Consider the following 25,123-nt stretch of genomic DNA (forward strand, 5'->3'; position numbering starts at 1 on the left):
ATATATAGTAGATAAAGTATGTAAATAAAAGTTATGTAAACAAAAATTAATAATAAGATACTTTAAACTTGAATTATAATTATAAGTATGAAAGCTCAAATAGATTTTCGGATTATAGCAGTTATTATAATAGAGATAGGTGTTGACAGATACATGAATATAGTGGTAACAAGAAATTACGTAAACAACGGATCAGATAGAATGAACAACTAAAAACGCGATCAATATTTCATAGACACAAATGTAAACAAAACGCTAGATAGTATCAGATGTAGAAGGGGACAATAAGTCGAGTCGAACAGATATTTCGCAACGCGTTGACTCATTCGTGTTTGTAACAAAAGGTAGATAAACTTAACTATATATATATTATGTTAAGGAACATGAATATTATATTAATTACTTACATTATAAATATATAAAAAAGAAACATTATCACACTTCAGTAGTTAGTAATAGCCTGTGAATGTCTCACTGCTGGGCTAGGTCTACTCTCAGAAGCTTTGGAGCTTATTCCACTGTGTGACTATAAAAACATTAAAGTATATAAATCTAATTGTACACACAACAAATACATAATAACATTTTATTTTTGAAAACGAGTAACTATTATAGCAAAAACTTTTTAGCCGATTCTTTGTAGGTACTACCCAGTTTTTATTTTTTATTTAATTTTGTAAATTACCATTTTAAATAGCTCTAACAATATATTTAGTGTTTTATAAGTCATATTGATATTATATAAGTACTTTTTTATAATTTCAATATGACTTCAAAAACTTGGGAATTGAGTACAATATGCTTTTGCACATATCAAACGCGGCGTGGTTGTGTATTATCGCCGAAAAAAAAATACACGGCATTTAAGTAAATACCAAATGTAACCATACAGAAATCGCTCACAATATAAAAAAGCTTTTATTTAGGCAGTATACATGTTTTATATTTTTCTCTTTATGGTGTACAATAAAGTATAAAGTAAAGTAAAAGCTTTTGAATCAGTAGATAAAAATACTAAATAAAAATAATCGTGCGTGGCCAGCGTCATTCACGGCACCGGTAACATATACAGAATTAAAGTCGATGAATCAATAAATCGATACCGGCGCCGTTTGTGTACGAAAACTTCGTGGAACAAAACGTATTTCATAGATTATGAACATCGAGTCTATTGCTTTTTACGTCACTTGTCTATTTAACAATTAAACACATAACGAAGCGGGTAAAGGTTATTAAATACACTATTCGCCCTGTGGACGAAAGTCCACTATAATCATTATTGAAATTTTAAGAAAAACATATGAATTTGCACATTTACATATTATTCTTGCTCTCATTTCATTTTTTTATTGAAACACAAACTAAAAGATAAACAACGGCTATCAAACAAAAAAAAAGTGTCACACGTGTCAATTAAGAAAAAGCTATTGAACTCTTTTGTCGTTTCCTAATTATACATAGATAATCAACAAACAAAATAAACGACTTTCTAAAATTAGTTAACATTAAAATAAGTTGAAAATATTTACTTAAAGGAAATACATAATGTACGATTACACGTGCTATATCTTCATGTATACAAGCCGGTGTGGCAAATGTCGACGACGTAGCAAGGACCAAAGCCCAATAAATGCCTGCAGACGCAACTGAATACAGACGATATCGATCCAATTGCAGGCCAATCACTTTTACAGTCATGCATACCTAACACGACGATGACAGACTAGCTCCTTCATTCAATTATAAGAATTGCAAGTAATATATTTTTTAAATAATGAAATCTACCTATACATAAATTCAAAAGAAATATCAGTCTGTGGTTTCATAAAACAGCAACGCTATTCTATAAGAACTCACTTCATTACTCGCCTGTGAAATATTAATAGCAGATTTATGGTGATATTTTATTTGAATGCATCTATTCTTGAATAATTAATCATAATTATTATGGTCGATTTTGCATATCGCTTTCTGATATTTCACGACCGTTTGTTGTGACAGAATAGTCTACATATACACAATACAGTTACCAATTTTTATTTTAGTTTGTTCTTATACATATACAGTAACAGTAACAGCCTGTTAATGTCCCACTGCTGGGCTAAGGCCTCCTCTCCCTTTTGAGGAGAAGGTTTGGAGCTTATTCCACCACGCTGCTCAAATGCGGGTTGGTAGAATACACATGTGGCATAATTTCAATGAAATTAGACACATGCAGGTTTCCTCACGATATTTTCCTTCACCGTCAAGCACGAGATGAATTATAAACACAAATTAAGCACATGAAAATTCAGTGGTGCTTGCCCGGGTTTGAACCCACGATCATCGGTTAAGATTCACGCGTTCTAACCACTAGGCCATCTCGGCTTTTTTTATACATATAGTTTACTGATATTTTACGCATATACCTAAGTAGTTAACTAACTATACTCACTAAAAACTTTCTTCAGGATTTTCCTCAATTCTCTCGGAATCTGATATAATGCTATGTTTTGGTTCAATTAATATTTTTCTCGATTTTTTTTTAATATTATTTCATGTAAAATACAAAATGTATTGCGGGTTAAACAAATTTAGTCTGTTATAAAACTAAATCAATTAATTTTTTTAAACAAATAATTACAACCAAGGTTCATGCTTTTTGTCGCACAAAATAAGTGTTAAATTTTAATTATCCACAGTTCCATAGCGCAGTTATAAATAAATTGAATGATCTATTTATAAGTGTATAATTTAACACAGTTCTACAATATAACATGACCTATAATTTAGGAACTATATCTCTGTAAACCGCATCTGAACTAACCTGACCACATCCTGCTTAGGGTCAATCAGTTGTGAGGTCTCTCATTACGGTCATTGTGACACAATAATTTTGCACATTGATTATTATTATTTAAGATTTATATAAGTAGTAATAATAATTTAACATCAGGCAAGTCAACGGTCAAACGCTGGCTTATTAATTATAAAAAAAAGTAGTAGGTACACGTTAGGGGCTAAATGAGACTTCGAGCGTTAGACGTGTAAGCGTAAATTTCGAGCGTCAGATCAAATCAACTTTGTTATTTACACATCAATTCTCGAGTACTGACTTGACACTCACATCTCTCTTTTCTTCACATCCGAGTAAACGCAAGACATATTTCATTTCGATTACGAAAAGGTATTAAACATACTCCCCTATGATCTAATGTTGATGATCGAGGAAGAGACTTAAAAGGACATACTTGTATCTCTAGCTTTCCAATTGCAACACAATCATTATTCACGGAGCTAGCGTGACGATACATTACCTATAACAATGTACATAACGTTGTTATATATTTTGCAATTTGTTTAGAACAATGTGATATTGTCACGGAATAATTTAGATGAGGCAAGTGCTATTATAACGTAGGCTGGTCATTATATGTCCTAATACTGGCTGTAATCTGAGGCTCGGAGGTTTATGGATCATTCTTTAAAAAAAAAATACAATTTCGTATTAAAGGGAGACACTCACGCGATGGAATAATTATACGAATTTCAGGTCACGTGACTATTTGGGGGTTTAATGTGAACACATGATACTTGTAATTTCATTAGCATAACCATGGTATCGTGTATATGGTAGGCTTGACTTATTTATCTTCAGTCACTTATTCATCAAAGTTATATGGCTATTTATGGGTGTCATATAACGGTAAAAAGACTGAAAAGTAGTATTTTGGATATATTCAAGTTGAAAATAAATATAATTATGTCCTCCTGACTGACTTCCGCGACGGCAGCCACTTTAAGGAGCCAAGCCAGCTACGCAGGGCATATTATAGTGCACAAGTATGTGCGCAAACACCAGTGCCCTCTCTATTGCATCACTCTGACAATCCGATGGGATGGCGATCCGACACGAACGGAAAGAGTTTAGAAAGACGCGGGGATGTCAGTATCCAGACTCCGGGATGCTATGAGAATTTCTCGACACAAAAACCCAGTAACTTTTTAATTGGTCCAACGCGGTGTTTAATAGTTGAACATAGAACCTCATAAATCGTTACGAGATTACTAGACAAGTCTTAATTTTTCCACTCAGAAAATAAATATTTTTCCTAGTAAAAAGCATAAAAAACAATTGAAAGAAAACGAGACAATGGAAATAAAAAAAAAATGAACTATCTAAACGAGATCTCGAAAAGGCAATATAAACTGGCGCTTGGCTAGCGGACAATTTGTTACAGCAACGTCTGGAATCCAGAGACAGGTTTCAATTAAGTTGAGTGGACTCCATACATATGTATCTGCTATAAAAAATAAACGATTCGTTTTAAAATAACCCGTGTAAATCGGATATTGCGGTATTGTACTATTCTCAGATCGAATATGTGGTTACTTCATCGTGTAGCCCTTTCAATGCAAAAGGCTTAGCCAAGGAGAATACGATGAAACTTACTTCATCAGTTTACGAAACCACATGAAGGTCGAGTCTTTTTAAAACACACCAAATAAGGTTGTAGTATCAAAAGCCTGCGGTCCGCTGATCGATGAAAAAGTTCGTGTTGGGCACGCAACGCATGCGAGAGGAATGTTAATACCACATAAATTTAGTTCTGTCTCGTTTTATTAATCGTATTATTTATTTGTATAACCAATACAAGTCTTTCCACCTTAGTCCTAGTCTTCTTCTTTAGAATATCAGATCAATGATGGCAGAAAGAGATAAATCATTGTTAAATTAAACACCATACACATACACATAAGTGAGACCGTTATATGTCATATGTATAGTAAGATTTATATAAATTATATAAAAATTTTACTTTGTCATAAATAGTTATATTTTATGTAACATCAAAATTAGTCCACTTCCCTGTTAAAACAGTAGTGGAAACTTAACTGGCATAAGTGTTAAAATATGATTATTATATTAAGTTGTAATATACGATATGCTGTATGTTTCCCTAATAAATAAATAAATAAATAAATAAATAAAAGATTCTTAAATCGGAAGTCGTTTATCTAAAAGTATATCTTGAATAAGACGCAGCCATAGAATACTCACACTGGTATAAATGCACTTCAAACGGTTCCCAACAAAGAAAGGAAAGAGTTAAAAGGTCGCCTGGCAGCCACATGTGGTGATGACGTCAGTCGGTCAGCTGGTCACGACGATAGCTTGTACCCATTCAAGCACTGTTAGGTTCCTTGCGTATTTCATTAATTATTTACTCGAATAATTTAAAGACTACGTACAGTAACAGAATTGATTATGGTTGGTCGAGAATAATATTCTATTCAATAAACTTTAATTTTGCTTTAAGTATATTGTATGAAATTTTAAAAGCAATAAAATTGATATATGTCTTAGAAGAGCACGAAATTCACGCCAGACAGCTCTATAAAGCGCGTAAAAATGAAGCGCTTAAAATACAATGTTTTATTTATTTATTTATTATATATTTTTTACTATATTTCATGTATACATTATATTGATTTTAGTTTTGTTAGTTTATACATTATAAAAAAAACCTCTCCACATTTATTAATAAAATAGATTATTGTAGTGTTTTAATTGTAAATTAATATTCGAGGAAATAATAGGTTTTTTTTTTATTTTTATTTATTTATTTTAAGGACCACTAGTAGCTACTACATGTTTTAATGACAAATGTAAAACAATTTAGTGAAAATAGTTAACATGTGAAGCTTTTTAAAGTAGCCACAACAATTACAATATTTGTTTTAAAAATACATTAACACATAATTATAGCAACATGAGTAGAAAGATTAAAAAAAAAAAATCCAAATTGGTACAAATTAAAGATCATAATACATAGGATAATACATAGGTTATGTATTCTTTATATTTTTGACAATATGTCTGAGATAATTGTTTGAAATAAGCTTATTAATCTTCGTCTTCTGTAGAGGAGAGCGTAGCCCAGTAGTGGGGCATTTAAGACCGACACTACTTTAATTATTTGTTTTCTAATTTATGGAAATACTTCAAAACTTCTAAACGAACAAAAAGTTATTTTCAAAGTACTCTCTAATTAGCTTATAAGTAAATATTTGTATATATATATATATATATATATATATATATATATATATATATATATATATATATATATATATATATATATATATCCCTAATACAATGAAAAACGATTAACAAGAATATGAAAATCAATTAATATCATATTATAATATTTATCTATTGAAGTTTCCAAAGCCTAAACCTACTGCTTAAAGTTCTCTTTATCATTGGAGATAGCGATCAAGGTTTTATTGAAATGTAAAAGTAATGGTAGAATATTAAAGCTCGAGTTAATAGTATACGTATTTTTCTTACATTCATAATATAATTCAATTATTATTTTCAATACATGAACGATTTACATCGTTAATTTCGTATCTTTTTATTGAATGTTTTTTTTTTATTGAATAGGAAGGCGGACGAGCATATGGGCCACCTGATAGTAAGTGGTCACCAAACGCTTTTAGACATTGGCATTGTAAGAAATATCAACCATCGCTTACATAGCCAATGCGCCACCAACCTTGGGAACTAAGATTTTATGTCCCTTGTGCCTGTAATTACACTGGCTCACTCACCCTTCAAACCGGAACACAACAATATCAAGTATTGTTGTTTTGCGGTAGAATATCTGATGAGTGGGTGGTACCTACCCAGACGAGCTTGCACAAAGCCCTACCACCAGTTTATGTATATCCAAAAACATTATTAAATGTCAAGACCGCCGTAGTGAATTGTTTGGTTTGCGGCAGGATCGAAACGATCACCTGACATTTGGTAAAGTTTGACACAGCTGCGCGCAAACCGTAACACATCGCAAACCCATAAATTACCAAAAAACACAATTATAAAAATGGGAATATACAATGACTCTGTTTGTTTGTAATATTTAAACTAAATTCTTGCAACGTTACAGTAGATTTGTCTTTATTTACAGATTTGGTAAATTACACAATCATCGTTTTACTGGTGGTAAGGCTTTGTGCAAGGTCGTCTGGGCCCACAAATCATTTATTTTACAAACAGCAATACATAGTATTTTTATGTTTTGTTTGAAGGCCGTATGAGTCAGTGTAACTAAATGCACAAGAGACATAAAATATTAGTTCCAAAGGTTGGTCGCATATTGGCAATGTAAGGAATGATTAATATTTCTTACAACACCAATGTAACACGGGCGGTGATAACGACACACCATCATGTGGCCCATTTGCCTGTCCGCCTATCTATTATATAAAGTCAATAAATTCTAATAAATTCGTAAATAATTTCTATTTACGAATTTACATAATTGTTTATAAATTAACAAGACATATTTTATTATAATAATAATTTATTTTGCGTCTTATATTTCCTTTAATCAAATGATTTGCTGCTCAGAAAATTGGTCATAAATTTTAGAGCATACCAAAGTTCATAGACTATTTATGTAGTATTTGTTTATTCAGTAGTATCGAATGAAATGTTAAAATGTTGGTGTACTTTAATAAAATGGAACAAATTACCATAACTTATCAAGTGACGGCTCATTGATCCGACCCGCGTTCTTAGACCGAACGTAACGCGATATTCTTGAATGTCACCAACAACCAGACCGTGGGAAGAACATTTTGTAGCTTTTTTTTTTCTTGGGGATGTTTCAAATCATGATAATGAATATCGTTAGTTACTTTGACCAAAGATTTGAGGACAAATGATGTTTTTTATTAAAAATAATTTTATTTGTAAAAATGTGAGATATTTATGTAAACAAAGTAATTTTAAAATAAAATCTAAATAATTCAAACATGCTTTTATTAGCTTGACCTTTATGTATCTACAACGGAATCTTTCAACGCGATTTTCTTGCGAGTCTGATGAACTTGAAAATTATCACGTTCTAATGACCAGACCAGACAAAACAATAATTTAATAAATTTGTGCCAGTATCCTGTAAGATTGGTATTTTACGGGTTGCCTACTTGGCATGTTTTTTTTAGTTTTTTTTTTTACTTTTTATTAAGAGTAATAGTTCTGAAAGCTATTTTACTTTCACTGATAGTTAACAACCATGATCTTTAGTTATATGTAATAAAAAAAATTGCTTTCGAACCATCCAACTGGTTCGAGTATTTAATTTGACAAAACTTTCTTAAGACGCGACAAAAAATTAATCTATCGATCGTCCGGTCTATTAGAATAATTATTTGAACATTAAAAAAAAACTTGAATTAATAATCATTGTACGGTGGGCCATGTCCTTAAAAAGAAAAAAGAGTACGCTGCATTTATAACTCTATACCGTTGGTATAAGAGCTATAATGATTTATCTTGTGATACTAGAATGTAGTGTTAACAGTGTCAACGACCTGTTTAAGATGTTGTATATTTGTGCATCAGGGGCCAATTCTACTAATTTGTAATGGTTACGATACGTTCCCGATTCTATTCCGATCCAATTTCGATTGTTGCAACTGGATCGTTGTATTAGTAGAATAGTAAAACGGTTAACCGTCAACGATTGCGTTTCGATTCGATTGCGATAAAGTGACAATTTGCTAGTAGAATTAACCCTCAGTATGTGAAAAGAATACAAAAAGTTATCATCTTGTATATTTTGAGCTGGCATGAATCACCATTGAAAAGATTTAAGAGATTTGACCTACGAGAAAAAACACAATACTTCAATAACTCATAATTGATTGCTTTTTCAAGTACAATTCAAATATTGACGAGCGTTGGCGTGGTTGGTAGATACTTGCCTTTCACGCCGAAGGTTGTGGGTACGATTCCCACCCAGGACAGACATTTGTGTGCACGAACATGTCTGTTTGTCTTGAGTCTGGGTGAATTTATCTATATACGTAAGTATTTACAAAAGAAAAGTAGTATATGAGTTGTCTGGTTTCCATAGTACAAGCTCTGTACAAGCTTAATTTGTGATCAAATGGCCGTGTGTGAAAAATGTCTAGGATAGTATTATTATTTGTTCAATGTAGTAAGTATTTCTCACTTATTTGATAGTCAAACCAAAACCTACGATGAGTAACTGTATAAATATTATAAATGCGAAAGTAGCTCTGCCTCTACTCTTTAACGTTTATACCACTGAAACGATCTTAATGAAATTTGACATGAAGCAAGCTTGAACCTCGAGGAGGACATACAGCCTATTCCAACCACACTAGGAGTAAAGACAAATAAACAACTTTGACATCGAATTGACGCGATATCATTGGTCGAAATCTCGAATACTCTATGATATTCACTATGGATTCGCGAGATAATGGCGTTTTTAATGTCTGCGTACTTTTAATCGGAATTTTAGTAGGGAAATTGAAGTGGTCATAACTAGTTAAGTGGAATAGTATTGTATTATAAATAAAGATAAATAAATCAAGAACTGTTTGTAGTGCATAATACAGAGTAATGAAATCTAAAGTTTGTTTACCATCACTCCTACATTACAACTATTTTTTGTTAGCTAATATCTGCCCCATTCCATAAAACGAAAACTAGTAACTGTATAAAGATAAAATAGTTATTAAAATATTAATAAACTCTTGCTGTATGGCGGTAACTAGTATGAAATTAATTTATATGCCTAGCAGTCTTGGGAATGAAACGATCGCCTCCAGGTTATTCCAAATTAATATATATTATTCTGCTATTGTTGTGTATTACTTGTTATTATTTTTGTAAAGGATGTGATATAAAAAAATCCCGCTGAGTTTCTTTCGCCGGTTCTTCTCAGGTCTGAGGTGTTTATTTCCGAACCGGTGTCAGATTTATGACAATCAATAAGTAAGTGTGACGCTTCTATATTAAATAAAGATTTCTGACTTCTGACTTTGACTTTAATAAATGTATAATAGAAATGTTTCAGATTTATCTCAAATTATTACTTTTATTATTCTCAGCAGCGATCGATTAACGATCGATCAATGTGACGTCTCGACATACAAATTCCAAACATAAGCTTGAAAAGATTGTAACAATTACTCGAACATGAATATTTAAATACATACTGATTAATTAACTTTTTAAATATATAATGATTTATTTTTCAAATGCCAACTTAAAATAATGAAAAGGTAGTATTTATACATAGTACAGTAACTTAGGTCGTAACTTACATAACAGCAATTCATGTTATTAATATTTTTATCCATTTTATAAATTATTTGTATACAATCAACGAAGTATTTTCGCAAATCGGAATTTTTATTTATTTAATTATATAAATTGTTAACTATATATACTTTAAGCAGTTAAATTAGAAAGTCAAGACTAATTTAACATTTGTTTACTATAACAAGTAATCGAAAAAATCGTAACATTTTAAATTTGACCTTAAGTCGGCCCAGACCGTCACGGCGCATGCGCACGGTCAAGTCTGTTATAATTATGATATAAACGTGAGAATAACACAGATCTTACTATGTAGGTTATCGTACGAGATAACGATAACAATACGTTATGTAATTGTTTTGTTAACGCTACATTTAATAAATAGTGAAAGGATTTTTTTAGTAATTTATTTTTATTTAACAATATATGTAAAGCTAAATACATATATATATATATATAGGAATAGTTAATTGATAAAAACTTGTAAATAACTATAAACGCGCCGCCACTTTGATATTTGGATCGATAGTCGAATTTATCATTTAATATAATTGGTTTTCTTTGGTAAGAGCATCCGTTTTCATATGGCGTCCGTGCCCACTACGCCTCACTGCATCTGCCTGGCGTTGTATAAAGACGAGACAATTGCATAACGCAATAACCAGTATATTACGTTTTCAGTGTCAGGAATCGTGTTTTCTATTCCCGTTTGCGAAAGATATGATTTCAATTCTCGTTTGCTGTTGATCGTTTGTTGTTGAGACTCGAAGCTAAAAGCCAAAATGACTTCGAGTCTCAAGACCGACACGCACCGATGGAAGAGCCTCGGTACGGTGTGTGGTTCTACCTAGGAAGTCATCTTTATAAGGCAGCGAGCCCAGAGAACCTTGGTTCAAACATCAGGTCTGCTCAATAAGAAAGTATTTTATTACCATGACCGAAATTGGTCAGGACATCAATGAGTATAAAATTTTACAAATCGTCGCCGTATCGTCATTGATTGCACCTGCTTTGGGTAATTGCAACTGTCTTTTAATGTATAACCTTATACTTTGAGACAGACTTTAATTATATACATATTCTTGCTACTGTATATTCCAATAAGAAAAAACAGCCCATCAGTATTGATGGGCTGTTTTTATATGTAAGCCTATATAATATATGTAAGCCTTTGCTGTGTTTAAAGTTTAGGTATGTTGATTTCAAGTTGTATTAATGCACTAATAATAACGATAGCATTGATAAAACTTGAAATCGGAATATATGTTTAAGAAACAACATTTAAACAGAAATAGAATTAATCAGGGAACAAATCTTGTAATTATTTACATTTAATATAAAAAAAAAAATTACCTCAAAAGTAAACGGTACTAATATGTTAAGCCTTAGTAAATTCATCGATTGGCGAATTCTGCCGATTCGAATAGAAGTATGACGATTAAGCTTTTCCAGCATTGCGTGGTAAAAATCAGATACCACGGTAAGGTATGGTCTCCGTGACAAAACCATGAAGATTTATGTTGGATGGCGCATGTAATTTCCTGTAATATTCCGCCACGCGTGTATCGGTACTGGTTCTATTAATCAAGCAATAGTGAAACATGGGTAGGACGACCATATTAAAGACACCATTTAAAGATCAACGATTATTTTCATATATCATACTTTATTTGTTTACAATAAATTATAAATGCAATGAATACTCATCCATCAAATCAGCACAGTACAGTAACAGCCTATTAATGTCCCATTGCTGGGCCTCCTCTCCCTTTTGAGGAGAAGGTTTGGAGCTTATTCCACCACGCTGCTCAATGCGGGTTGGTAGAATTCACATGTGGCAGAATTTCAGTGAAATTAGACACATGAAGGTCTTCACGATGTTTTCCTTCACCGTCAAGCACGAGATGAATTATAAATACAAATTACGCACATGAAAATTCAGTGGTGCTTGCCTGGGTTTGAATCGACGATCATCGGTTAAGATTCACGCGTTCTAACCATTGGGCCATCTCGGCTTATTATTCATCAAATCAGTATAAACAAATATGAAAAACCTCCATCTGTCTATACAGACTAATACAAATATTATAATGGCTAGCTTTTGTGCTTATTTTCGTCGTATTTATTTTGTCGGCACTTTGAAACAACTGGACATGACTGTGGGACATAGCTCTGCGTGCGGTCACAGTGATTAATGTTTCCACAATGAAATGTCATAATTACTAACGATTATATGTAACTAGCAGTAGCGTATTTTAAGATTTGGCGCCGCGGGCACAAAAGAATCCGCCCGTTTAATGTAAGGAAAAATACATATTATATTGTTAATTGTTTATGATTAATTAAGAGTACGTTTGTAACTATTAATGAGTTTAGAGTACCTGTCTGATGTTGATAATCGAATAACCTACCTAGGTTATTCGAGTTCATCAGAGAAAAGTCAAATCAAAAAGTAAACTAGGCGCCTAGGCTGCCGCCCTTACCAGAACTGCTGCCCCCGGGCACATGCCCCCTTGACCATAGGGTAAATACGCCACTTTTTAATAACCTTCGCCAATAAAAATATCGGAGTATTTTAATCCCATGTAAACATATCAACATATATTTATAAGATGAGTTTGTATAGTCAAACAAAAAAAAAAACATTTTTTCATATACAGCACAATGGTCACCCTAGCCAGGCACCACTGGTCGCGCTGCATTCCTTGACACCTGGCGTGCATCTACATAACGCGTTCACCGTCGTTTTCCAATACACCGAGAAAATTTCAAAACACTTATAATTCATAGTTATAGACTTTGTGTCTTATACTGATACCTACGGCATACAATTCAATACTTGCGATACAATGCACTTAACATAACTTCTTAGAATATTGCATTGGTAATTAGTAAATTACAAGTTATTACAATAGCTCTAAATTGAATACCAAATAAAACTATTAAAAAATGTGAAATAAATAAAATTAACAAATTTTCAATATCAATAAAATGTTTTACAATGGCTGAAACGAGTGTACATCTATTATTTAGATTAAGGGAATCTACAGACTTACAACTTAAATAAGTATCAAAAGTGCAAAAACAATTTACACTACTACTGTAAAATATTATAGATTTGTTTAATAAATGTTCAAATTAACGGCATATTCATTCGTGACAGCATCGTCGGTCTCGTAAAGAAATATGGCCGCAGATCCCCAGGTCAGACCAATAAAAAATTATTGGGTATTTCTATCAAAGAATCTCAGTAGCGGCCTGGAACTTGGATGTCTATACGCCCGTGCTTCGGAAAGCACATGAAATCGCTGATCCTGGGCCTAATCTCTTTCCGTCTGTCCCTCTTATTAAAAAATACACGATAATATTGATATATTATAAGCGCCAGTTCCCAAGTCTGTTATATGTATTATAGAAAAACATACTAGTGTTAATTTTTAATTCTTTTGTTATTAATACAAACATATTAACAAATCAAATTTATGGAAAATATTCAATGAATGATTATTATTTCTTTTAAGTTCCTCAGACAGTTATTTTTTTATTTTATATGACTTCTAAATAAACTTACCACTTAGGTAGGACACTATATTTTTAAATCATATCAACATAAGAAAAGTGTATTCTCATACGATATAAAAAGTGTATGAGTAAAATTATATTTTGGTCGACATACGATTAAGACATCTTAATTATATTTTTTGTCATTCGGAGTACGGAGTCGGTAATTGCATTCGACGATTCTCTTCAAGTTTTCCGAGCAACTCGGACGAAGGAAGCCCCAGCGTTTTAATTAATTTCTTAATATAAAGCGGTTACATGTTTTAAACGACTATTTGATAAATTTATGGTGAAGTTTTGATTTTATTTTTATCGATTTTTATCGACATATTTAATATTAGTCATTTATTCAAATGGCTATTAAATGAAATTAAGTATTATACAAGCTAATTTATAATTCATCTCGTGCTTAAAGATAAAGGAAAACATCATGAGGAAACCTGCATGTTCTAATTTCGCAGAAATCTGCCACGTTTCGAGGAAATATGAATGTGTCAGATGAAAATCTTTCGCATGTGTATCCACCAACCCGCATTGGAGCAGCGTGGTGGAATAAGCTCCAAAACCTCCTCAAAAACGAAGAGGTGGCCGTAAACCAGCAGTGGGACATTCACAGGCTGTTACTCTATACAAGCTAATAAGCCGAGATTGTTGCGGATTCAAACTCGGGAAAGCACCGCTGAATTATCGTGTGCTTAATTTGTGTTTATTCATATCGCATTCGGCGGTGATTGAAAACATCGTGAGGAAACCTGTATCGAATGGATCGATAATTAAAGATAACGTTTTAGAAACACATAAATTTACCATTAATTAGAGAATGTTTAGTTACTTTCTTAGAATAAAACATTAAATTAAATGCAAGCCCATAAATAAAACGATTTTTATTATATATCATGATCATCAATTATGCCAAACGACTAGTAATTAAGTATATAACATTATATGATTGGTACATAGAGATATCAAATGGAATCGGTTATCTCGACACGAGACTCGTTAAACGTGGTATCATTAGATGCATAAAATGCCTAGAATAGACATTTTCCACTGCACCGCTAAAACTTTAATGAGTGAGCTGGTAAAGATTGACATTTGGTAGTAAAGTCTGAAATGAGCAATAAAATCAATTATACCCGACCCTGAGTTTCTGGACTGCATGTTCTTTCAACTACAACAATGTGAAATATTAATCTGTAACTTTTAATAAGCTTGTAAAAAAATAGTTCTAACCAACTGTGCTCAGTTTATAATATATTTTTTATCTGTCTGCTTGTATATTTTTTTTAAAAAACTTGACAATTCTGGAGCAATGAATATACTTTGAGGAGGATAATATATAAGGCTACTATTCATATTTATAGGCTTAAGATAGTGATATCATTGTGTTTATTTATTTATTTACTGATGATATTTAAGATAAGATTAAGCATTTTATATTTATAGGTGCTTATTCACATAATATTACAGAGCTATTAAAGTTTCTGGCCATAGATAAAATAGATTAAAATTAATGACGTCATAAAAATATTATCACAATAATTTAAAGGATGAATAAAATTTATTTCCATTTCATATAATAACATATGATTACGATTCAAAATTGCTTATAAGAGCCTATCGAACAAAGTTTATTTTGATTTGATTTTAAATCGTCTATTAAGTATATAATTAATATAATTTTAGTAGTGTTTATTATTATATAATAAAATTAATACATCTGATAGCATATAAAAGTGAATTAAGGCATTAAACAGACATTCTTATATCGTTAGACTTTATGGTTATCTGTTGATCACCATTCAGATAATGAATGCTGTAGCTTTTAAAATAATCTCCGTAAGGCTAAGCGCACTCAATGACAAGTTTATCTCGAATATCTATACTAACAACGAAATCGTTAACAGAGCTCATCTACAGATCACACACGCACACACACACAAAGATCATTAGCGTTTCAATTAGGAATAAGACATTTCTATTATCGCCGAATAAAAAAATTACACTGCAATTAAGTAAATTTATGACGAGTACAATACCATACAGAAATCGCCCAGAATATAAAAATATCAGTACAGTACAGTAACAGTAACAGCCTGTTAATGTCCCACTGCTGAGCTAAGGCCTCCTCTCCCTTTTGAGGAGAAGGTTTGGAGCTTATTCCACCACGCTGCTTCAATGCGGGTTGGTAGAATACACATGTGGCAGAATTTCAATGAAATTAGACACATGCAGGTTTTCTCACGATGTTTTCCTTCACCGTTAAGCACGAGATGAATTATAAACACAAATTAAGCACATGAAAATTCAGTGGGGCTTGCCCGGGTTTGAACCCACGATCATCGGTTAAGATTCACGCGTTCTTACCACTGGGCCATCTCGGCTTAAAATATCAAGCCTCTATGTATATGGATACATTTGAAGTAGTAGATAAGAATACTAAATAGTAATAATCGTACGTGGCCAGCGTCATTCACGGTACGGGTAACAATATAAGGAATTAAAATCGACGAATCAATGAATCGATACCGGCGCCGTTCGTGTACGAAAACTTCGTGGAACAAAACGTATTTCATCGATTACGAACATCGAGTCTATTGCTTTTAACGTCACTTGCATATTTAACAATTAAACACACAACGAAGCGGGTAAAGGTTTTTAAAAAATCTAACATAATCATTATTGAAAAATTTAGAAAAACATATAAGAATTTGTGTGTTTCGAAAATCTTTTTTCTACTCTTATTTCCAATTTTAATTTACAACACTTTTCAGTGGTATAAGTCACTCGACAATCTTCCGTCAAACAAGAACATCTTTAAATCATTATTTCGTCTAACATTTTACTGGTGGTAGGGCTTTGTGCAAGCTCGTCTGGGTAGGTACCACCCACTCATCAGATATTCTACCGCAAAACAGCAATACTTGATATTGTTGTGTTCCGGTTTGAAGGGTGAGTGAGCCAGTGTAATTACAGGCACAAGGGACATAAAATCTTAGTTCCCAAGATTGGTAGCGCATTGGCTATAAGCGATGGTTGACATTTCTTACAATGCCAATGTCTAAGGGCGTTTGGTGACCACTTACCATCAGGTGGCCCATATGCTCGTCCACCTTCCTATTCTATAAAAAAAAAGAAAAAAAAGTACTATTGACCTGTTTGTCTTCGCCTATTTATGTACAGATTTATTTCCACTTAACGTGCTCGTGACCACAACAGAAGACGTACAACTCTCAACTCTTTAAAAACGTCGAGCAATATTATATATACAAAATATAGACAATGTAGGTATGACGACGAAATTCAAATTGTACCGTGATAGTACTGTTTTTTTTTTTTAAGAATTATCGAGATTATTATATAGTCGGAAATAAAATCGTTAGACTGGATTTTTTTTTGTAAATATTTAATATTAATAGTAAATGATCATCGATGATCCGCCCATCGAAGTTATACTGCAACATAAGATACCATTAAACCATGAACTAATTTAACTCTTCCCGCTAGAAGACTTACAATCAAGAAGTATGACTAAACGCTATGAAATATTACGAAGAATTCGAAATACATAAAATGAATACGATAAAGCAAATACTTTTGATATAATAATTATTAACAATTTACTTCTCACATTGTATCCCGCCTCGAAGATCGAAAACATACAAAAAGCGATGTAATGCACAACGCGTGCCACGTTTTAGATGTCACGTACAGATATTATGGCTTTCAATGACAACAGGGAATTGTCAATTCGCGCCGTACTGAAACTAATCGCTTCACAATCCATACTCAATAGAAAAACAGTGTATATGATTCAATTGTAAAAACCATTGCTGATGGCTATATTTGAACATTTAATACAATACCGATCTTTGACTATCACACTGCTGGACTTTCCCCCTTTATAATGAAAAGATTATTCCCCCAAATAGATCCTGATGATTAAGGTGAGTTATTAAAACAGAATATTAAGCCTGTTAAAACAGAGGCGCTTGCACGTATTTGATCCGCAATCTCCTGTTAATATTGACTTATTCGAACCATTACAGCATCATTTTCTTTCGCCTAACATTTTGACTCGATACATGAAGACTACGATATTTAAGACAAGCTCTTCGACCTCTGTATAAAATAATTAATAATATTTCTTTCGTTGCCAAAAAATCTAATAAAACTTTATTGAAACCAAAGTATGGAAAATTCAATATTCAATATATTTTATACGAAATAGAATTGGAACAGACCTAGAAATGTTATTGACACCAGAAACGGATTATGTAATATCCTGCGTTGTCATTGTCCATTTTGAAATCGTGTTATGAACTCGTTAGCTATATGAAGGGGCTATATGAATGGATCGACTTCCTTACCCACTGGTGACTGGACTTTAATATTAACAACATTGAATACAAAAATACCAAATTAATTAATTCTATTACAATTAAAAACTAACCAAACACAAAACGTGTTTTTTTATTACATTTATTGATCAGCGTGTCTAGTGCTAGTTTTTTTACGTACTTATACGATAGCGTTAATCGTATTTGAAAATCACATTTGTCTCGTCAATAGTCTTGAAATTGCGAAGCGAAGCTACTTATATAATGATATAATGATGAATAATATTTCCAGGTAAGCATTACTAAAACAAATCACTTTATATAAAGTATGGATTATGCGTATGAATTTTATACACTTAATCTATGAAGGTAACGGAACGATATTTTATCCGTTCCATCATCAGCTGATGAGCACTGCACGCGCATAAGCAAACAGCATTATGCATGCGTATCGAATACATGATCTCTGATCGTTGATACGGAATGCTGGAGGCATTTAATGCACTTTTTGTCCTTTACGATTAAAGATAGACAGTTACTACAAAAGAGAAAAAGTTTAACAAAAGAGTTTTTATATCAATTTTTAAATTTACGACAACAGGTCTCAAGCGACTTTACACAAATATAATATTATCATAGTATAAAAGTTTTTTAGATAACGATCTATTTTACGAAAACCATTATGAAAAATATAAGGAGCACCTCGTAAATGGTATTAAAAAAAACAAATAGAAGAGTTGGACAATTTACTGCCGAGCCAAAGTCGTTTATAGTGTTATTTATAAGAGTTAGAAAATATATAAAGTGCCTTTAATGTAGCTTTACTTGTAACCAGAGCCAGTCAAGTAGAATCTTCTAGAAAATATAGGTGTTGGGACGCCTCCCCCTATGTCGAGGTCTCCAAGTAAGTACGTAGTACGTAAGCTTTATATATAAAAAAAACACTTTCAAATCTTAATATATATAAATATTTATCTATAGGTAACTTATTTTACAGAATAAAAATTCTGTAAAAGTTTACACGATAAATCTTTGTATGATTTTGAAAGACGACGAAGTATTGTTATACCGGTAACCGATGCTATAGATACTATTAGGTAAAAATGCCTTAAAAATCAATTTATTATAAGCGTTATATTAAAAATATTATTATGTATTTTCAGCGTCTGTCTAAAAACATTAGAGTCGAATAAAAACTTAACGCGAACAATGATGGCGTGCGGCCAAGTGAAACGATCGGCTGACGGTCGCCAGTGCAACCCATCGGTAACCAGAACGCATAGAGATGCACACGATTGATTACCTATCCGTTACGTTAACGAGCTATATTTTTCTTCACTTCATACGTTTAGTTACGCAGCGAATATTGACTTTCTTTAGTTACACCTCGAAATTATTAACTTCAACTGTTGTCATGATGACAATGATGACAAGAGAACGATTAACATAATTTTAAATTATAATCTGATTGATACAAATTAGAGGTCATAAATAAAACTCTTGTCAAATATTGGCTCATTAAACAGGAACTACACTGCGTGGTCAATCAATTACAACCGCAATAGTAATGCCCCTGCACACAAGGTCGCATCGACTCATTATCGTTGAGTCAGTCAGAAAAATCGAATTCTGACAACAACATTGTCACTTCAATATTGTAGCCATATTGTTTCTGCAATCGGACAACGGTTAACGTCAAAAGCTAACAGAAATTATGTAATTTTATAATTTATAGAAATTCCATGTGGTTTTAATAATAAAATTGATTACGGAACAAAAGTTGTGTTATATATTTTAAGTTTATCAACATTTTTTTAAACCAACAATATCCTGGTTGGCATAAAAATGTTGACAAAAAAATTAACCAATTAAATAACAGTAATATCTAAGCATTATATTATATTCTTTTCTTAATTTACATTATAAGTATTTATTTTACATTATATATAATTATGTCATTAATATAGGTACATTTCACACTTAGATAGATAAAAAAATTAAATCAAAAACTTGAAATTGTTGAGGGCATTTAGTTGTGAAAACTAAATATATGTGTAGGAATGATCAACAACCTGATACTACTGCCTGTTTAAAAAGTTGAGTCTTTCTAGTTTTAACATATGCCTCATATTTTTCTATCCAGTAAATATTATAAATATTTTATTTAATTAATAAATAATTTTATAGTGGATTTGAGTTCACCTCCTTTAAAAAAATAGTTCTAGTAGGATTTTAACTAGAGTTGATATAAAGTAGAAATACCAAGTGATTAAAGCCAAGGTCCTTTATTGACCCTATTGTACAGTTCACGAATGTGACGCATGGATGACCAACTTACTGTAATTTGCTTATTAATGTCAGAAAGCCTGAACAAAATAACATTTATCCTGTTTATAGCTAAACCAAAATTAGACGATGACTTAACATCTTGTATGCTAGTGTTTAAGTATTTTATTGTTATGGAAAATATATAATGATTTTAAATTCAACATAATTATTATGATGTTTATATTTAAATTATTTTATTTATATTATAATTTTTATTTTCTTTTTTTTATTTGAATTAATCGTAATTTTTATACAGAATTAAAATTATTCATAATTACATAAGTAAGAATATAATATGTATCATCAAAATTAAAGGTAGGTATGTGTTATGAAAAAAAAATCTGTGAGAAAAACTATGCTTGTGTTAGATGAAAACCTGTGTATGTGTGTCCTGTCTATCAACTAAATCGCATTGGAGCAGCTTGGTAGAATAAGCTCCTTAAATAAGGAGATGCCTTAGCTGCAGTAAGACCTTTACAAGCAAATACTATGTAAATGGTTTGAAATTAAGTATTTTATTTTATTAATATATATTTTATTTGATGATGTTTTAAATATTTCTAGCAACTTGCATTTAAAGCACTATTTTGTTTTTTAAGATTAACTTTTGCAATTACTTTTTTAAAATCCAATACAAAATCTAATATTAATAAGTAACTAGTATAGTTATTTTTTATATTTACATTCCCTTCAACAGAAAATTATAAATTTAATAGATTTAATGAAAGGATTTAGATAAATAATAAGCAACCGTGAAAAATATTTCAAATCGAAACCACTTCACTCCTGTGAGCTTTTACTTTAACGTATGTTAATTGATGAGCAAAATGTGTCTAACATATCACGTTACTTCATGTGAAGAAATTCATTCACTGACAAGCATAATAGATAAAGCAGGAAATGAAACATTCGGATGTTATCTTAATATGCCGTTGCACTCTCATTCACTAGGAACAATGTAATATCAAAGGCATTGATAAGATATCGTGCAGGATATTTGGAATAGAAAACGGATACTACATATTTTACCATACAGCTATTATTGTTGAACAGGAAGACTGTTTTGAAAATGTAACTATAAATAATGTTTTACAATGTAATATGCATTGCAAAGTTTATTAATTTTGTGACTAATTTAATTAATTGTTTTAAAATATAAATACTTTGTATTTTATTTTTATATTGATTGTATGTTTCTCTATTTTTTTTTGTTATTATTTAATACCAATACTTTAGTATTACTGAAAATGTATATATACACTATGTAAATACTTTTAAAATTGTGTTTTAGATAAAAAAAGGTCAGATAGTTAGATAAGGTTATAATTCCTCTTTGTTTTCTATCATGCACTTGCCCAATTAATCGCCATAGACACTACTGGGTGTGTTCTCAATGAGTGTAAGCAATGAAAGAACGAAACTAATATTATACGATGTTTTAAGTCAGTCAAACTTAACAGTATGTTATTAAAAAAATACCTTACTTAAAAACATTGTAACGGCGATTTATTAACAATGTCGCATAAATCGTAAACAATTAGTAGTGTTTGTAAACAAGAGTGCCGGTAATTTTTGTCTTTACATACCAAAACTTTGATGAATCGATTCTCCAATTCATCTCTATCCGGCATCGGAGGCTTGGTTCGATTCCTGGTGGACGGCTGCCGTACATGGTGACTCTTGGTCGTCCCGACCGGCCCGTCTAGCATTGTCTGATCCCTCGACGTTATCAAACCCATTTTACACAAAACACTTATTAGACACCATCAAACATGACAACGGCATCAGGTCATTTTTATCACTGAAAACAACACTGAAGCACGTTTCCTTTTTTTTAATACAAGTCACATTCTTTAACTAGCGAGCGCTTTGTACCGAACTCATCAACAAACTGAAAACCGCAACATACATAAGCAAAAACAAATCACGTCCACAAATGAATGCGGGCTGTGGCTTTTAATGCGAAGTTAGCAGCATATGAGGCAAATGTTTGACAGACGTCCAACCAATAATGAAGCAGTACGTTCCGTAACGTTTTTTTGTAACATTTATTTAAATGTTTCAAAATATTGGTTTGATTCTAAAATATTTTAAATTTGTAGAAAAGAAAAACATTTTTTTATAAATTATAAAAAATACGTAAAAACAAAAGAAAAAAATAGTCGTATGTTCACAATTCAAAATGTTTTCTAGTATGAACATTTCAGAACGTTTCAACCGCTATAGGCGGCACATTTAAATAAATTTAAATATGAAATTGTGATATTTAAAGGTACTGTATAAAAATAAAATTTATTATTTTATATAAAAAGATGAAAATAACTACAATTTTACACTAACCGGTAAAAACATATTACAAACTACAAATATTTTTTTACATACCAAAAAAATTCATCGAAATATTATATAAACATTTTTCACTAAAAATATGTGAAAAACAGATTGTCAAATTAGAAAACAGATGCATTGTTAAATACGAAAACTTCAAAATTTAATATTTTATTATTTAATACGAAGCTGATAATGTGGAGTCTCAAGAGTGACGGTGTTTATTTTTTTATCATCAGTGAAATATATAAATAATTGTCAGTGAAATCACAGTGATACAAATTGTTCTTTAAAAAGAAAATAATAGACACAAACATTGGTGCTCTTTTTTTAATTCTGTTCTTTTCTGTCTTTAAGTTATTGTTTTAGTGATTATAATTTTAATGTTTCTTAAAATAAGTATTTTATTCTATTTTATTTTTCATGTTTTCAGCCGACACGTCATCTAATAGTAACTGTATATTGCTTGAATGTCCCATTTGCAGTGATGGAAAACTTTACAAGGGACAACGTGGCCTATCGATCCAAAACAGCCAACGTCATATACCAAATATTATTTTAAAACCAGATGAGAAACTAAGGTCAGCGAATCATTTTAGTCTTAAGGCAGAGACTAACGAGACATTAAGCAATACACCAATACGGAAAGGACTCGCACTCCTTAAACAGAAAATCGAAACAAAGATTTCTCTCTAACAACAAAAATTAAAGAAAATACAAAACATAATAATTTACCGAATCCTAAATATATTTATAATAAGACAAATCCCTCTGCATATCACACCAAGCTTAAGTAAGTGATGTGATGAGTGAAGTGAAGTAAGGAAATGTCAGAGGCGCTTCAAATCTTTTATTTTTCGTTGATATTTTGGCATCAAATACTCTCGAGACGCTAAAGGCCCTCCAGGATAAACATCCTTTACCAATACAACCTTCTCAACCTTACTTTCTCCCTGTAGACTCCACAACTTCTCTACATATTTCAAAAGATGCTATCCATTCTGGGATTTATTCTTTCTCGAATGGTTTTGCTGGAGGTTTGGACGGTCTTACTCCACAGCACCTAAAAGACTTGTTAAGTCCCTCAGTTCTTAATGAAGACGAGGAAAAATTAATTCGGGAATTAACAAATTTAGTTAACTTAATGCTCTCTGGTCGAGTTCCAGAAACAATCACATCGGACCTTTATAGTGCAAATTTAGTGGCTTTATTAAAAAAAGATGGAGGAATACGTCCCATTGCAGTTGGCAGCACCATTCGGCAACTAGCCTCTAAAATATGTTGCAATATGTTAAGAAGCAAATAAAAAAAAATCATGCCTCAACAACTGGGTTTTGGTATACAGGGAGGATGTGAAGCGGCAATCCATTCTGCTAGAACCTTTTTAAGCGAATCCTAAAATTATGAAATTTTCGTCAAAATTTATGTTCGGAATGCGTTCAACTTGGTTGATTGAGGAGCTATGTTAAAAGAAATTCCAGAAATATTCGACTATATGTGGTTATAGTCAATGTTATGGTTGTCCCTCAAAATTATTGTTTGGCGAGCATGAAACTAATTCATCAGTAGGTTGTCAGCAAGGTGACCCACTTGGCTCCGCTATATTTGTTTTGGTTATACATTCAATAATTTCATTATTAAATTAAAAATTTAATTTATGGTACCTCGATAATGGCTCTTTGGGAGGAGATATAACATCAGTCATTAGCGACTTAATATATTTAAAAAAAAATTGAAAGCATAAGGCTTAATTTAAATTGCAGTAAATTGAAGTATATTTTTCAGAAACTATTTATTTTTCACAAGAAAAGAAAAACAAAATTTTAAGTGATTTAAATTACCTTTTAATCCCAAATATTATTACGGTGCCTAAGCATTCTTTAACTTTACTAGGCACTCTAATATTTGATGATACATTTCTTACCTTAGTAAATTCAAGATTAGAAAAGTTTAACCTCATTTCTGTTATATTTAGAAAAAATAATACCAATTCGCCATAACCATTTTATTCCCAAACTGACACATTCTAAACTTATGTCAAATATACTACTAATGATTACCTGCCAGTACCGGCAATATTAACATACATTACACCTCCCTTCTTAAATTACCATTACAATTAGGAATATATCAACTAAACTTACAACCAACTATATATATATATATATATATATATTAAGAAAACAAATAACAACAAACATAACTCAAAGAACAATCTTCTATAAAATCCTAAATACTAATTTGGGTATCTTACAATTGGAATGCATTTCCGTTTTGGTCTACCTGTGGAGCTAGCTATATTTGGACAGGGTGCTGAACTGTCGTTACTACTACCACAATTTACGTTTGACCCACCATCTCCTACTGGTCGTGATATCGTGACAGCATACTCACCCTCAACCACATTACACTCTTCGTTCGGACTAGGAAAATAGAA

The 25,123-nt window shown here is 31.6% G+C and overlaps 1 protein-coding gene across 2 annotated transcripts in view; it reads right to left on the minus strand.

The window, feature by feature from the left end:
• LOC126773585 (formin-like protein) overlaps window positions 1–22,299 on the minus strand; it is an 84,417-nt gene extending 62,118 nt beyond the window's left edge. For both annotated transcript variants that reach the window (XM_050494552.1, XM_050494553.1), the window contains exon 1: window positions 21,945–22,299. In XM_050494552.1, the coding sequence (XP_050350509.1) occupies window positions 21,945–22,097 (153 nt within the window). In that variant the 5' untranslated portion in view covers window positions 22,098–22,299. The remainder of the gene's footprint in view (window positions 1–21,944) is intronic.
• Window positions 22,300–25,123: the final 2,824 nt, after the last annotated feature.

Source organism: Nymphalis io, chromosome 15 (assembly GCF_905147045.1).
Source record: "Nymphalis io chromosome 15, ilAglIoxx1.1, whole genome shotgun sequence".
NCBI lineage: Eukaryota > Metazoa > Arthropoda > Insecta > Lepidoptera > Nymphalidae > Nymphalis > Nymphalis io.